Source organism: Narcine bancroftii, chromosome 2, assembly GCF_036971445.1.
Source record: "Narcine bancroftii isolate sNarBan1 chromosome 2, sNarBan1.hap1, whole genome shotgun sequence".
In the NCBI taxonomy this organism is placed as follows: Eukaryota; Metazoa; Chordata; class Chondrichthyes; order Torpediniformes; family Narcinidae; genus Narcine; species Narcine bancroftii.
In genome coordinates this window covers 280049288-280067479 of record NC_091470.1, presented here as the reverse complement: position 1 = coordinate 280067479, position 18192 = coordinate 280049288, and the positions used below count along the sequence as shown (strand labels likewise).

The 18192-nt window shown below is 41.1% G+C and overlaps 1 protein-coding gene across 2 annotated transcripts in view; it reads left to right on the top strand.

The window, feature by feature from the left end:
• Positions 1-18192, top strand: part of mib1 (MIB E3 ubiquitin protein ligase 1) — a 240612-nt gene that overhangs the window by 2615 nt on the left and 219805 nt on the right. For both annotated transcript variants that reach the window (XM_069921103.1, XM_069921102.1), the window contains exon 2: positions 16595-16766. In XM_069921103.1, coding sequence (XP_069777204.1) covers positions 16595-16766 — 172 coding nt within the window. The remainder of the gene's footprint in view (positions 1-16594; positions 16767-18192) is intronic.

Sequence of the window (18192 nt, the reverse complement as noted above, 5' to 3'; positions counted from 1 at the left end):
TCAGCCTCAGAAACCCTCGCTGATCCACCACCATAGTCACTGTCCAGTGGGTTGTCTCCTCTGTCTCTCTTAAACGGTCCTCTGCTTCCCCAGAGGCCGCTGCTGACCCAAGACATTGCAACCGTGGTTGCAGGTTTTTAAATGAACTAGTGTCGGCTCCTTTAACAGGACATTTAAAGCCTGTACAGAACTGAGCCCCCGTGGGGGAGCACTGTGTCTCCACTGCATGTTCTCTGTGGGTCTGCACCAATGGCAGTGCTACCAAGCTTCCATGCAATTTGCTTGGTTCTCTCTGATGGAGGGATTACCTTTAGAAGAGGGATCGTTTAACACTGGTCTATAGTCACAGCAATTTTGAAGAATCATAGACACTCCCATGAAGTCTTCAAAGATTTTGAGGATTGATCAGATGGTTGCTGATATGAATCTCTGGGTGAATGATTGGCATTTATGAGTTGATGAGAAATTTCTTCATTTGGAGAGTTTTGATTTTTTTTTTTAATTTTACCATTTGAAGGTTGTGAATGCTTGATAATTTAGAAAGATTTTTGAACACAAAGGGAATACATTAATATTGGAAATTGAATCATAATTGTTGAATTAGGGAGGAAACTATCAGTGTCATCTAAGCATAAGAGATTGTTGAACTAGAAACTACTGTGTGACCAGTTCAGCTACTTTTGATAGTATTTTAGACCATAAATTAGAGGAGCAGAAATGGGTTGTTCAGCCCTTCGAGTCCTGCCATTCACTCATGAGCTGATTTATTTTCAATTGCCCGGCCTACTCCCCATAACTTTTGCCTTGGCTAATCAAGGACATATCAATTTCTGCCTTAAAAACACCAATGACTTGGCCTCCACAACTGCCTGTGGCAACAACTTCCACAGATTCACATCTGGCTAAATAAATTTCTGTGTTCTAAGTGGACACCCCAATCCAATCCTGAGTTGTGCTCCCTTGTCCTAGACTCTACCATGGGAAACAACCTTTTTCCATCTCCTCTGTCCATGCCTTTCAACATTCAAAATCTTTTATTGAGATCTGCCCCTCATTCTAAAATCCAATAAATGCAGACCAAGAGCTGTTATATGTTCCTCATGTGATCACTTTCATCTTTGTGAATCTCTATAACATCAGCACTTCCTTTCTAAAATGTTCAAAACTGCTCACAATACTGAGATCTGACCAGTGCCTTATAAAGCCTTAACATCACACCCTTGCTCTTGTATTCTATTCTTTTGAAATGAATACCAGTATTGCATTTGGCTTCTTCATCACCATCTCAGCATACAAGTTTGCCTTCAGGGTATCCTGCACAGTTTCCAAGTCCCTTTGCATCTGGGTATTTTCAATGTTCTCCCCATTTAGAAAATAGTCTGTCTATTTCCAACATTGAATTGTATTTTCCACCTTATCTATAACTCAGGTCCAGTTACACCCTTTCAACATTGTTGACTTGAATGAATATTCTGCTCTAATTAAAAAAATATATATTTTCAAGCTTTTACAACAATATCAACTTAACCACAGTTTGGCTTTGAGGCTGAGGATGGATTTTCTCATGAATGTACCTATAGCTATCCAGTTTATAAACAAGGGCAGAATGAATGCAACGTAAGCTTATAACTTAATGGAAAACAAAGACGATACTCAGAATGTAGAGGTAACTTTTCTGTAATTAGATTACAATGAACCTGCCTTATGCGCTAAGGCTACCTGCAAATTGGAGGAATAACACATATACTGACTGGGTACTCTCCACCTAGACATCATTAAAATCAACTTTTCCAATTTCTGTTAAACCCCTACCAAGTTTCTCTCTTTTCCTAGCTCCCCACCCCCTTCCCTCTCTATCAAAGATCTATCCTCTCTATCCCCCATAACTTCAGTTTTTTCTCTTCTCCCCTCTCACCTGTATCTACCCATGACCTGTTAGCCTGTGCTCCTTCCCACCTACCTTTTTTAGGTGCCTGCTTGGTTTTTGCTCATACCCTGAGGAAAAACTCAGTCCTGAATATTGGTTACCCTTTACTTCATATGGATGCAACATGACCTGCTCAGAGCCAGCTCTTCAGCGCTTGACGTCCTGCTTTGCGGAAACTGCCAAAATGTTTGGCCTGGAAGTCAGCCTGAAGAAAACTGACGACCTCCATCAGCCGGCTCCCCACCATGACTACCAGCCCCCCCACATCTCCATCGGGCACACAAAACTCAAAACGGTCAACCAGTTTACCTATCTCGGCTGCACCATTTCATCAGATGCAAGGATCGACAATGAGATAGACAACAGACTCGCCAAGGCAAATAGCGCCTTTGGAAGACTACACAAAAGAGTCTGGAAAAACAACCAACTGAAAAACCTCACAAAGATAAGCGTATACAGAGCCGTTGTCATACCCACACTCCTGTTCGGCTCCGAATCATGGGTCCTCTACCGGCATCACCTACGGCTCCTAGAACGCTTCCGCCAGCGTTGTCTCCGCTCCATCCTCAACATCCATTGGAGCGCTTTCATCCCTAACGTCGAAGTACTCGAGATGGCAGAGGTCGACAGCATCGAGTCCACGCTGCTGAAGATCCAGCTGCGCTGGGTGGGTCACGTCTCCAGAATGGAGGACCGTCGCCTTCCCAAGATGATGTTATATGGTGAGCTCTCCACTGGCCACCGTGACAGAGGTGCACCAAAGAAGAGGTACAAGGACTGCCTAAAGAAATCTCTTGGTGCCTGCCACATTGACCACCGCCAGTGGGCTGATATCGCCTCAAACCGTGCATCTTGGCGCCTCAGTTCGGCGGGCAGCAACCTCCTTTGAAGAAGACCGCAGAGCCCACCTCACGACAAAAGGCAAAGGAGGAAAAACCCAACACCGAACCCCAACCAACCAATTTTCCGCTGCAACCGTGTCTGCCTGTCCCGCATCTGACTTGTCAGCCACAAACGAGCCTGCAACTGACGTGGATATTTACCCCCTCCATAAATCTTCGTCCGCCAAGCCAAGCCAAGCCACATAAGTATACAGAGACTTGAAGCTTCTTTTGTGGTTAAAGATGGTTTCCCCCCCCCCCCACCTCCTGCTGCAGTACACAGTTTATATAAAAAACACTCTTTTTTCCTCCCACCCGCCTTCCCTCATGAAATAAATGCTCTGTGAAAATAACATGCGGGCAACACTTAAACATGATAACTATGTGGTGCCCCTGGACAAATGGTGTGGATTACAATTACAGAATAATGCAAGATTGAGAGGACAGATCGGCCAGTCACTGCACATAGTCCTTCAGTCATTCTGGAGGATGTTTCTCTCTTGGATCGTCATAGAGAGGGGTACTTTCTGACTTTACTGGGCTCTTTTCCTTCTGGGGTGATGCCTCTGTTGGTGGTAAGGACTATGAACGACCTTTGGCGAATTCTATTTGGACTTGGCATAGGACTGCACTGTTGGGTAGGATGTAGTGCAGGATTGCTGTGGAGCCATAGGGCTGCTTGGTTGAGGGTTGCTCAGTTGAGCAGTCAACATTTAAAGGAGACTCACTTTCCAATTATATTTCTGGAAAGTTGACGGTAGATCCTGGAATCTTGTCTGAAATCTCATTGGGATCATGGACATGGCCATAGGATCATCCATTACTCTCAATTGGTCGATGTGCTATTTCCATATTTTAGTTCCCACCAGAATGGAGATGGAACAAAGACTCAATTTTTTTAAAGGGTAATTCCTTTCATTCATGGCTCCCTATTACCCCAGTAGTTTTGTATCAGTATTGCTTATCTCACTTCTAGAGATCTGGTAGGTTTACTGGGAGATGTTGATTGTTCCATTGAAAGCCCAATGTTTGGGTGTACTGTAGAAAGTCTTGTTCTTAGGTTACGTCCAAACACCAATTCAGCTAGTATTCTTTTGATAGTAGAGTGAGACATGTTTCTATAGCCTAACAGAGATTCTGCAATTTTGAGGCTCCATGATGCATTTTCATTGCCCTTTTTGATAGCGTGTATAAATTGTTCTGCTTTCCCATTTGTGCTTGGGTGGTAGGGTGCTGACAAAATGTGTCGTTTATTGTATAAGAATACTTTAAAGGCCTCCGATACCAACTGCAGACCATTATCAGAAACTAGTTCAATAGGCAATCCATCAATGCAAATCTACTTCTTAATCTTCAATTGTCTGGTCCATTGTTGTTCTTGCATGTGATGCTATTGGCTATTTCAAGTGTGCATCTACAACGATAAGGAAATTTTCTCCCATAAAAGGACAAGCAAAATCCTATGAATGAATCCTATTCCATGGTTGTGATGGCCATTTATATGGATTAGCTTCTGCTTGAGGAGCTTTGGGTTCCATATCTTGATAAATGGTCTATCTCCTTACCGTCTGCTCAATATCAATGTCTTGAGGGCCACCCGATGTGCATATATGCCAATTCTTCATCTGAACCATTCCTGGGTGGTTGTTGCGGAGTTCTGATAATATGGCTGTCTGCCATTTTGTGGGGATGATCATTCTGGTTCCCCTCAATAAACACCCTTCATTGATGCACCTTTTAGTTCTTCCGATATCATTTTGGCCTCAGGCCACCCATTTGATGTGAAGTAAAAGTCCCTTGATAATATTAGCTTCTTTTCATATTTCTTTGCTGTAATAGATAACCAATGAAGCTATTCTTGATTTACAGCTGTAGCCTCTGCTGTTCATTTAATTATTTTGTCATCCTGCTCAGTTTCTGGTAGAGGTAAGCAAGATAGAGTGCCCACATGGTTATTTTAGGTTGCTGGTTTATGTTTCAAATCATAATCCTATGCGGCTAGCAGCATGGCCTGCCTTTGAATTCTTGTTGCAGCAGCACTGGTACCTTTTTTTTAGGGCCTAGAATCAAACTCAGTGGTTTGTTGCCTGCTACCAATGTAAAGTTTCTACCATAAAAATATTGGTGGAACTGTTTGACCCCAAATTCTTTTTCCTGCTGGGGATAATTAGGTTTACAAGTCATCAAACACTAGGAGGCATAAGCCACAATTGTTCCCCTTTTTCCATTACCTGTGGTTTTCTTTGGCTTGGCTTCGCGGACGAAGATTTATGGAGGGGGTAAAAAGTCCACGTCAGCTGCAGGCTCGTTTGTGGCTGACCAGTCCGATGCGGGACAGGCAGACACGATTGCAGCGGTTGCAAGGGAAAATTGGTTGGTTGGGGTTGGGTGTTGGGTTTTTCCTCCTTTGCCTTTTGTCAGTGAGGTGGGCTACCTCACTACCTGTGGTAGCATGCTTCTAATCCACTGGCGAAGCGTCCACCTCAAGGGTCACTTTTTTTCTTGGATCCTAGTGGAAGAGAACATTGTCGCTGGACGTTAAGAGATGTCATACCAAACCTCTGCAAATTCATGAGGAAGTAGAGGTGCTTTCTTCATGATATTCAAATGTTGGGTCCGGGGAAGATCCTCTGAGATAGTGACTCACAAGTACAGTACAACTTTCATTCTCTAAAATACTCATCTAGAATTTTTTCAGAGCTGAATTGACCTCACAGGTTGGGGGGAAAAAATTCACCCGATGTGAAATTAGAACGATGATTGTCCTCATTTCAGGTAACTCCCTCCCCTCTCTTGGTCCATTTCTTCTTCACTGTCCCTTATTGACTTTTCTCTCCAACTCCCCCTTTCAAACTGCATGCCGCTGTCTCCCAGCCGCAAGTGGTCGGAAAAAACCCTTGTCCTGGTGTCATCAAGGGGAATGGCTTCCCAGGCAGGAGTGGGACCTCTGGCTCAATGACCCTCCTCTCCCTCACTCCTTACTCCATCCCTCCCTCCCTTCCTCAATACAGCGGAGCTCCCCGAGGCCGACCCTGAACCCTCCCCTTGGCCTATTACCGCATATACACACTGGACTCTTCGGTGTGGGGTTGGCCGAGGGGAAGATTCAGAGTCAGGACTCTGGCGTTGGGAGCTCTGGTGTCCAGGGAGGAAACAGGAGCCTGCTGACTTGCTAGTGAGTGTTTCATCGGCCTAGGAAGCCTCCCTGGGGATCAGCGGCAGCGTTTATGTTGGGGATTGGCTTCAGTTGGGAGACCTCAATAATTGGTGGCAGCCAGCAATTTTGGTGAGAATTAAACATTATTTTAATGCTTAAAAGGCTTTCCCTTGTTGTTTGTTGATGTTTAAACATTGATACAAGTGATTTGCTGTTGCTACTGGGCTGTTTTTAGAAAGTAACCAGTTTTCTGAAAAAGCCATTTATCTGACATAAGCCCAGTCCTGACTATTTTGGATAATGGGAGTTGTACTGGACTTAATTTTGCTCGCCCTCTCCATCTCTGATTTTCCCCCCCCCCCCCCCCCCCATGTTCACTGGATTATACACCTCTGGTTTGCCCTTCCTAAAGTCCAGAATCAGCTCTTTGGTTTTGGTAACATTGAGTGTGAGGTTTTTGTGAGTAGACCATTCAGCCAAATTTACAAGCTCACTCCTGTATGCTGACTCACTGCCCCCTTTTATCTAACCCTCTATTGTGGTGTTGTCAGCAAATTTGTATATGGTATTTTCCTTCTAAGCCACACAGTCAAAATGTAAAGTGGGTAGAACAGGGCTACATACGCAGCCCTGTAGTGTGCAAGTTCTGATGAAGATTGGGGAGGAGAGATTCTTTCCTGTCCTCACTGATTGTGGTCTGGAGGAAAGGAAATCCAGGATCCAATAACACACAATTAGATGGAAGTATTTGTCATGACGAAAAACAGGAAGTATTTGGGATTTTTTTTCAAGTTTTTTTTAAACCATCTCCTTGATAATTGCCTTCTTACAACATCGTTCAGAATTCAAGATACAGAATTGGCTTGCCTGCAAAAAGCAGAGAGTTATAGTTGATGAACTTTTTCTGCCTGGAAGTAGATGACTAGTTGAGTTCCCCAGGAATCTGCTGTGGGATCCCCTTTATGATTTAACAAATAAATAAATAAATAAATAAATAGATAAATAAATAGATAAATTGATAGATAGATAGGTATGTATGTGTGTGTATGTGTGTATATATATATATATATATATATATATATATAATTGACCTGAACCAATAAGTAGGGGATGGGTCAGTAAGTTTGCAAATTACAAGAAGGCTGAGGTATTGTGGATGGTGTAGAAAGTTGTCATAGGTTACAACAGGATATGGACCAGAAGCAGAGTTGGGATGAAAAATAGTAGATGGAGTTCAATCCATATGTGGGAATTGATGTAATGAAGGGTCGAACTTGAAGGCAGAGTACATGGTTAATAGCAGGATTCTTAAAAAAGTGAAGAACAGAGGGACTTTAGGGTCCAAATCTCAAGGTTGCTGCACAGGTAGATGGGGTGGTTAAAAGGGATTATGGTTTGTTGACCTTCATTAGTCAGGGAATTGTGTTCAAGAGTCAGGTAATGTTTCTGCTCTTTAAAACTCTGGTTAGATTACATTTGGAACATTGTGTTCATATCTGGTCACATTTAGAAAATCATCTCAAAGTGCATAACTGTACACTTTCCAACATTGTATTTCATTTTCCACCTCATAGTATATTTAACCAAACCAGATAAGTAGAGAACAGCATAATGAAAACAAATCAAAAATATTTGAACTGGGAGAGAAAACACATAAAACATTGGCCTGGCAACTTAAAACAGAACAAGCTAAAAGAACCATTCTACCGACAAGAAAAGATGATAACCAGTTCACATATAATCCATTGGAGATTAATGAAAATTTTAAAAGATTCTATAAACAATTATACCAAACTGAAAATAAAGAAAAAAATGACAAAATCGATGAATTTTTATCTAACATTGAACTACCACATCTACAAATAGAAGAACAAAATAAATTGACAGAACCTTTTAAGACTGAAGAAATACAAGATATATTAATAAAACTACCAAACAATAAAACACCAGGTAAAGATGGATTCCCATTAGAGTTTTATAAAGTTTTTAAGGATCTATTAATCCCACCCCTCCTTGAAGTAATAAATCAAGTAGAAGAGATCAAAAACTTACCAGAATCATGTAAAACAGTAATCCCAAAAGAGGGAAAAGACCTGCTATTGCCATCTTCATACAGACCGATATCATTATTGAATACAGATTATAAATTAATAGCAAAATTACTAGCAAACAGACTGAATGATTATGTACCAAAACCAAAGACCAAACTGGATTTGTTTAAAAAAAAAGATGAGCAGCTGATAATGTTTGTAAACTTATTAATTTAATACATGCAGCACAAATAAATAAAATGCCAATGGTAGCTGTTACATTAGACACAGAGAAAGCCTTCGATAGGGTAGAGTGGAACTATTTGTTTAAAGTGTTACAGAAATTTAAACTACTGGAAAAATTTATTAACTACATTAGAGCATTATATAATGGACTGTTAGCAAAGGTAGTAATAAATGGACATGTATCAGATCACTTTAAATTAAGCAGGTCAACAAGACAGGGATGCCCATTATCCCCTTCACTGTTCGCTTTGGTTATTGATCCACTAGCCGAGTTGATAAGGAAGGAAACTATGATAAAAGGAATAAAAATAAAAGAATATAAAATCAGCCTATTTGCAGATGACATCATAGTATTTAACATAACCAGATAAGTCAATAAAAAAAACTACATATGAAACTGAAAGAATATGGAGAGATATCAGGGTACAAGATTAACACCAATAAAAGTGAAGTGATGCCAATGAACAAAATTGATTATTCAGAATTTTAAAAAAATACCCTTTTCAAATGGCAATCACAGGCGATACGTTACCTTGGTATCAAGATAGATAAGAACCTAAAACACTTATACAAATTAAATTATGAACCATTAATTAAAAAAATACAGGAAGATCTAGAGCAGGGGTGTCAAACTCAAATTCACGGAGGGCCAAAATTAAAAACTTGGACTAAATCGAGGGCCGAACTAAATATTTATTGAAAATTTTCAACAACATCTGCATGTTTTCTCTTCTTTCAACATATGTAATGTTAAACTTTAGGATATAACTTTAGGAGGATAATGTTACAGGTCAGGAGTAGGTAGCTCAAGTTCACCCTTTGCTTGACCTGAGGGAAACCTATTTGGTCCCTGTGGAGATGTAGTCAGCATTCACAGGCTGTGTCCATTTTGGCCTGCATCAGGACTCAACATTTCCTGCTCACTCCTCAGGCTCTAGGCCTCTATTCACTCTCGACCCACCATCCCTCTACCTGACCAGTCCTTTACCCAACCTCTACTCACCCCTCATTCCACTCGCTCTCTCTACCCACCCCATCCTCTACTGCCTCTCCCCTCAACCTGTTCCTCCCTCTACCCGTCTCTCACCCTCTAATCACCCCTCCCCTACTCACCCTGCCCCTCCCTTTTTACCTCTTCCCTATCCACTCCTCCTTCTACTCATCCCTCCCTCTAACTGCCCCTCGCACCACCATAACTTCCCCTGCCCATTACTCCTCACCTACACCCTCTGCCCACCCCTGCTTACCCACCCACTCAGGTCCAGCGCACTGCCAATCAGCCTTTGCGGAACAGCGGGGGCCGTGCGCAGCCTGCCATGTCCATCGCGCCGACAGGAAATCACAGGCGCTCGCCAATCCGCCGCACCGCTCGACAGGTGGGAGAAGTGACTGGTTGTGCGGGGAGCCTTCCAACTGGCTTGCCGGCTGATGACATCGACAGACTTCTCGTGTTACAATTTTGTTTTCCCCGTTCTCAAAGTTTGCACGGTCAACCTGCAACACTCTTGCTCCCTCCGCATCCCGTGGATCTGATGCCCGGGTGTTGTTAGGATTCCCAGCAGAAGGTTTGTGGAACTTTACCATTCTGGATTCCTTTTTGAGAATATTCTGGCCATCTTTTAAGGGGGGTGGTTTTAGGGGGGAGGGGATAGTTAGGGGGGAGGGGATAGTTAGGGGGGAGGGGATAGTTAGGGGGGAGGGGATAGTTAGGGGGGAGGGGATAGTTAGGGGGGAGGGGATAGTTAGGGGGGAGGGGATAGTTAGGGGGGAGGGGATAGTTAGGGGGGAGGGGATAGTTAGGGGGGAGGGGATAGCTAGGGGGGAGGGGATAGCTAGGGGGGAGGGGATAGTTAGGGGGGAGGGGATAGTTAGGGGGGAGGGGATAGCTAGGGGGAGGGGATAGTTAGGGGGGAGGGGATAGTTAGGGGGGAGGGGATAGTTAGGGGGGAGGGGATAGTTAGGGGGGAGGGGATAGTTAGGGGGGAGGGGATAGTTAGGGGGGAGGGGATAGTTAGGGGGGAGGGGATAGTTAGGGGGGAGGGGATAGTTAGGGGGAGGGGATAGTTAGGGGGGAGGGGATAGTTAGGGGGAGGGGATAGTTAGGGGGGAGGGGATAGTTAGGGGGAGGGGATAGTTAGGGGGGAGGGGATAGTTAGGGGGAGGGGATAGTTAGGGGGGAGGGGATAGTTAGGGGGGAGGGGATAGTTAGGGGGGAGGGGATAGTTAGGGGGAGGGGATAGTTAGGGGGGAGGGGATAGTTAGGGGGGAGGGGATAGTTAGGGGGGAGGGGATAGTTAGGGGGGAGGGGATAGTTGGGGGGGAAGGGGATAGTTGGGGGGGGAGGGGATAGTTGGGGGGTAGGGGCTAGTTGGGGGGGGAGGGGATAGTTAGGGGGGGAGGGGATAGTTAGGGGGGGAGGGGATAGTTAGGGGGGAGGGGATAGTTAGGGGGGAGGGGATAGTTAGGGGGGAGGGGATAGTTAGGGGGGAGGGGATAGTTAGGGGGGAGGGGATAGTTAGGGGGGAGGGGATAGTTAGGGGGGGAGGGGATAGTTAGGGGGGGGAGGGGATAGTTAGGGGGGAGGGGATAGTTAGGGGGGGAGGGGATAGTTAGGGGGGAGGGGATAGTTAGGGGGTGGGGAAGGATGTGCAATGAAGGGGGAGGATGGTGTGGGTGACATTACCAAAAAACAGCATCGGCTCTCGCTGCAGGGCGGGCCACCTCTAATACATTTTTGAAATGATCTTGCAGGCCAAATATAATTATATCGCGGGCCAAATTTGGCCCGCGGGCCAGAGTTTGACATGTGTGATCTAGAGAATTGCAAAGAACTACTGTTAACTCTAATAGGAAGAGTAAGATGAATGTGTTCCCATGAGTGCAATATCTTTTCCAAACGTTACCAATCCCCCTGAGAGAGAAATTTTTTGCATAACTGAAGAAAATAGTAAGGACATTTTTATGGAAAGGTAAGAAATCAAGAATAGCGCTAGAAATATTGACATGGAGTTACAAACAAGGAGGGTTACAGCTACCAAACGTCAAAAATTACTACAGGGCGGCACAATTAAGGTACTTACCAGATTTTTATCAGAGAGGAGAAAAACCGGATTGGACTAAGATAGAATTAGACAAATTGGGAGAAAATATCCCAGAACACATACTTTATAAATGGGATGAAAAATTGGTGTAATATAACAATTCACCAGTACTACATCACATAGTTAAATTATGGAAAAAAAATAAGCCTGGAAGAAAAAAAGATAAATTATCAAATACCAAAAATGATATTAACACAAAACCCATTAATCCCCTTTACAATAAACAATTTATTTTTCAAGGAATGGGATAGAAAAGGAATCAAGAAAATAGAAGATTGCTTTTGGGGAAATAATTTATTAACATTTGAGCAATTAAAAGATAAATATGGAATAACACAAAGTACAATATTTACATATTGCCAATTGAAAACTTACCTAAAAGATATATTGGGAAATAGCTTGAGATTTCCAGAAAGTAGCAACTATAGATATTTAATCACAGACAAAATGATAATTTAAATATTTATTACAAACATGTACATCAAATGACAATATAAAGATCAAATAAAATATAAACCGAAACAAAGTTGGGAAAAAGATTTAAACACAGAGATAAAGAACGAAACATGGGAGAAGTTATGTACAGGAACAATGAGAAACATGATAAATAGTAGATTATGTATGATTCAATATAACTGGCTACACAGATTATATATCACTCCTCAGAAATTAAAAGAGTAGGATCCAACAGCAGCGGATAGATGTTTTCGTTGCAAAAAAGAGATTGGAACAACATTACATGCAATTTGGACATGCTCAAAAGTAAAAACATTCTGGGAAGATCTAAACCTAATATTAAACAAAATCACAAAAAATAATATACCAAAAGATCCAAAAAAAATTCTGTTAAAATAATATAAAAGACAAAAATTAGCCAAAGCCCAAATAAAATTTATAATGATAACACTAGCAGTCACCAAAAAGTGTATTATGACAACCTGGAAATTGGAAACAAACCTTAAAATACAACGGTGGTTTACAGAAATAAACAAGTGCATTCCATTAGAAAAAAAATACATACAATCTGAAAGACAAGTGTACATTATTTGAACAAATTTGGGAACCATACATAAAATATGTCGAAGAACACCGACCACAAACCTCCATCTCGTAAAACAACATCATTATGAGCACAATAAGATTTAAAAATGTGAAAGTATACGATACAATGTTTTTTCCTTTTTTTGGTAATTTCTTTGTTTTAAGTGTTTTATCATTTATTGATTTTTGATGAGGGTGGGAAGGGGAGAGAGGAAGTGGGGAAAAGAAAAAATGTCACTACGTATACATTGTTGATCATTTGTGGATGTTGTTAATGATATGACTCAGTGCAAAAATAAAAAAAAATTTAAAAAAAAGAAATTCTTCCTCATCTGTGTTCTAAAAGGACATCCTTTTATTTCAGAGGTTATGCCTGCAGGTCCCAGCCTCTCCCACTACTAGAAACAACCTCTCCATTGGCACTATATCTAGGCCTTTCAAAATTTGGTAAATTTCAATGAGATTCCCTCATCCTTTGAAGCTCCTGTCAATTCAGGCATGAAACACTCCTCACACATAACCTATTGTCCTCAGGATCATTCTTGTAAACCTCTGGACCCTCTCCAACCCCTGCAAATCTTTCCTCCGATACAGTGGCCCAACACTGTGATCTGACAAACTCCTTTATAAACTTCCCATCCTTTCTTTTATATTCTAGTCCCATTGAAGTGAATACTGTAATGGAATATATATTTGAGAGGTAATTGGTAAAATTAGAGTAGGTTAGATACATACACACATTTTAAAACAAATCTTATTTGAAATATTGAAGAATTCATATTCAGTAACATTACAGAAACTATGGAGAATGTTGTGCACATTTCACAAGTAGCTGCTAATTGAAATTATGTCATCAAATGAATCGACTGGAGACAGGTCGTCTTTACTGAACATTTTTACAAGGCTTCTGACCTTTCTGCAAAGTGTACAGAAAGGTCACTCCTGAGAAGTTTGTTTACCTAAGACAACAGATGGGAGCAAAAGACTAACTCCTATGTTTGCTGGAGAAGATGGGGGGGAGTTTGCATGGCTTTCTAGCAGTTGGAAGATGAAGAGAGAGAGAGACTGAACAGACACAGCTGAAGCAAGCATGAAAAGCTTGTTAGAACTGAAACAGAAAGCTCCAGAGCGATGGATGGCTGGAAATGCTCTCTGTCTGATTTTTCTCTTGGAATAAGAGGAACAGAAAGGAACTCTCTGGTAGCCTGAAAGAAAGATTATCATCTGGAGAACCCTGATGGGGCAAGTTTCATCAGCAAGACATTGAGGTGACTAATGGTGGTACCTCAGTGAGGAAATTCTGGAAAAACAAATCCCTCTCTGCAAACCTCCAAAGAACCTTACTGAGCGGTAAACATTTTGACATCAAAGCCTGGTGAACTTCATACATGTTAAATTCTGTGCACAGTATAAGAATTGCTAGCAACCAGTGAACTTGGAAGAATGAGAAGTGAGATTGAACTGCGAACCAAAGAACTTTTCTTAAAATTACACACACATTACATACATGTGTGCTTAGAATTAGAAGGGGGTTAAGTTGGGTTAGTTAAGTTAATAGAGATAACTTAAAGTTAGATTCTGTTTTCATGTTTAAAGATAATTAATAACAACTTTTGTTTAATTAACCATTTGTTGTGATGAATATCTATTGCTGCTAGGTTTTGGGGACCTTTGGGCTCGTAATACTAACATTGCATTTGTGTCTTTCCTTACCCCTGATTCAACCTGTAATTTAATCTACACTAGGGCTCCAAAGTCCATTTGGACCTCTGAAGTCTCTTCCCAGACAGAAAATTGTTTACACCTTTATTCCTTCTGCCAAAGTTGTGTGACCATGTACTTTCCTACACTATTTTCCACCTGCCACTTATTATCCCAAACTAGATCAGTCCCTCTGCTGACTCACTGCTTCCTAAACTCTACCTACCCCTCTGCCTTTCTTTGTATCATCTACAAAATCGGCCACAATCCATACATTTTCTCATCCAGATCATTTACATTTGATGTGAAAAGTAGCGGGCCCAACATTGTTCCCTGTGGAACGTCACTGGCAGCCAATCAGAAAGGGCTCCCTTTATTCCCACTCTTTGCCTTCTGCCAGTCTTCTATCCATGCTCAGCAGCTCATGTGCAACACCTTGACAGGCCTTTCTGAAAATCCAAGTAAAGAACATCCTCAGACTATCCTACTTAACTCCTCAAAGAATTTCAACAGACTTGTCTGGTAAGATCTTCCCTGAAGGAAGCCATGCTGACTTTGTCCTATTTTATTATGTGCTTCCATAATAACCTCTTAAATCCTCATCCTTCATAATAGAACCTAAAATCATACCACCACTGAAATCATGTTAACTGGTCTATAATTCACTTCTTAAAGAGAATATCAGCAGCATTGTAAAGATTTTAATGGTGTCAAGTGGCAGTGGATCCCTGGCTTTGTATTATCCTTGTAAGCTGTTGTATTAACATAGGACATAGAAATCTACAACACAGTACAGACTCTTCAGCCCACTTAGTTGTACCGACATAACGACCTACTCTGCCAACTTCCGAAATTTTCCCTACTGCATTGCCCTCTGTTTTTCTCACTTCCATATATTTGTTTAATTAGTGGAAGCATTTACAAATACTTAATCATGTTATAATCCTCTCTGCTGGTGCTGAGTTTGAAATGTATTTACCTTTTAGAATGTAAGCATGCGGTGTAGTCTGCTTGCACAAGCTCTAACAGGATTTCTGTATTATGTGGCATTTTAAACTAGCTTATTGAATACCAGTAGAAATATGATCTTTCAGGACTTATTAAATATTTTCTTTAGAATAATTAAAATATATTTTCAATGTGTGTGTGTGTGTACACACATTTTTTTTAATGCTGTGATTTCTCCAAAAATCTTTCTTCTGGCCAGCAGTTGATTATTTAGAGCAGCTCATTCCATTTTATTAAGACAAATTAAGCTGCATAGCTGAAACCTGCTGATCCAAGTAAAAGTTGAAATTGACTGATACTGAAAAATAATTATAAAACAGTGAAGTAGGAGTTTACTGCAGACTAAAAAAATGAATTGGGTAAATGCAAGAGAAACTTTGGTATATTGTTCAGTTATCGGAAGGCAATTTGAGTTTGAGGGACAGATAGCAGTAGTAAAGATTTTTTAAATGGTTTGTATATTGAGCAAAATGATTGATTATACAATCTGAAACTCAGCTGCAGTCGACTGGCTGTGGCAAAATTTCACTTTTTGGGATTAAATGGTGCAGTTTACTGGAACAAGAGTACATGTTATGCTGCAAAAAAGGTATAGAATGGTAAACATTGGAATATAGATTGAAAAGTATGCTCTGAATTTTTTTTGGAGATTTCCAAGTTTCTTACGATCTTTAACCTTATAATGTTATTCTTGTCAATTAAAATTAAGTAATTTTTTGAGCTATCTGGATGTGATGTTTTAAAGATATCGACATTTTACTCAACTTAATATCTTAAAAAAATACTGGAATGTTTTCTCCAGTGAAAACAACCCCTATTTGCCTTTTTATTTTTTAAAAAAAACATCCCTTCCAGGTGAGGCAGAAATTCACAGGCGCCTCCAACCAATGCATTCAGTACTCTGGGTGTGGCTTCCTCCTTATCTGTGAGTCCAAGTGTAGAGGTGGTGACTGTTTCACAGGGCATTGATGCTCTGTCCAGCAGTAGCCACCCTCGAGCTCTTGGTTACATGCCATTTCAGCTCCCCTTTTCATTCCCACACTGGCCTTCTCCACTGTTTAAGTGAGACACAATATGGAGAGAAACAATACTTCATATTCCACCAGACAGACCAATGACAATGAATTTTCTGCTTTCAGGTAATGTCCCCTCTCTTAGCTACTTCTGTTCTTTCCATCACTTTCCCTTTCTCATCCATTTTCATTTCCCCACCCACTCTCATCGGCTCCATCCTCTTTCAGCCACATTTCCCCACTGGAATCTTCCCCTCTTTCCCGCTGCCCCCCGCCCCCCCCACCCCCCACCAGCAGATGCTGTCATGATACCACAGTACCCAAAGGTATTGGAGAAACTCAGCAGGTCATGCAGCATCCACAGAAAGTAAAAGGCACTTGACATTTCAGACATGAGCCTTTCTTCAGGAGTATGCAAAATCATATAACGGTTGTATTTGTATTTTCAATTTAAACTGGATCTTGAGCTAACTTGAACTTTCTTTTAAGGAATCAAGCATGATGGGACAATGTGTGATACATGTCGTCAGCAGCCGATTATTGGCATTCGTTGGAAATGTGCAGAGTGTACCAATTATGATCTTTGCACAGTTTGCTACCATGGTGATAAACACCATCTGAGGCACAGATTCTATAGAATCACTATTCCTGGAAGTGAGAGGTAAGCATATAGAATTTGCAAATAATGCAGATGTTATTTGGTCATCTTTGTTTGTTTGATCTGTAGCCTGTCTTGTAAAATTGTTAGCATTCTTGAATAATTTAATTGTTTGGTTCATGCTACTACTAAAATAGAGGCTTGTTGACCTCTATAGACAATGAATGGCTGAGCTTTATTGGACAACAAAGACCTAATTTCAATTCCCTCATCATGCTAAATTACTTTATTTCATCCAGTTTGATGCAAATGTCACTGCTATTTGTTTTTGGTGGGTTTTTTTTGGTTGGCAAATGTTCCTGGCTAATATTTACTTCTGTAAAATAATGTGCAGCATTGGAAGGAACAGCACTGGGACCAGTTATGATGCTATCTTCTATTTTTGCTCTATCTGAAAATGCTTTTGGATCACTTTTGAATGTAAAGAATTTCCACTTTTGCACTCTCATCAAATAATATGTCAAAGCTTAAGCCTATTTATAATTGGTCAGAGCTGATTGTGGTTAAAAATGTGTCCTCCTGCTGCTTTTCCCCATGTAATCAGAATTGCTTCGGACAAAATAGTAGTCCAGGTGACTGAATTACATTTTTATTTGCTTCATTTGTTTGATTCCTATTTCCAGATCTCATTGTACTGCTCAGCAAGCTGCTCTGCTACTGTTGCATTCATTGAAATATTATTTTTAAAAATGGTTTCTATTTTGTTTGATGCTAATTATTTGCTAAAACCTTGCCATCTCTGCAAATTGCTGACATTGTACAGTAAAACTTTGGTGCTTCAGAAATGGTGATGATTCAATATCTGGGGATCCAGGTGCAGCCTGGGTTTTGGACTGTGGCTGAGTTCTGCACTGAGTCAGAAAAGCAGCTGAAGCAGCAGTCTGGAGAGATTCTATGTTTGAGCTTGGTTTGACTGTGGAAAGTACAAGCTGAAACTCATTAGGTTCTATTTCCTATTCCTTTTATTTAGAGACTCCAGGGCACAGTTTTCCATGCCTTTTAAACTCGTCAAGTTATCTCGTACATTCATTGTACAATTTTGTACCATGTTCTTTTAGTCTGCCTATCTCTGCTCTGTCTGCCTGGCATCAAATTGTGCGTTGTATTGCTCCTGGAAAAGTCTTTGCTCCAATTACTGATGTGAAACCAAGAATCAAGCTAGGTTTTCCCCATTGCCAGATAGCAACAATGTTTGTCATTTGCTGACCTGACAATTCAACTGATAAGTTATAACAAAAGCATGGCTTCCTGACTTGAGCTTGATGCGATTCATCTACCTGTTTAGTATTGCTTGTCTTAACAAGAAATTGTTAATTTCCAGTCATAGATCATGTTTGGATTGGCTGTGTTTGTGTTCAGATTGGATTTTAATTTGTTACCTAAGATCGCTAATATCCCTGATCCAGGGATACCGGAAAAAGACAGTTTG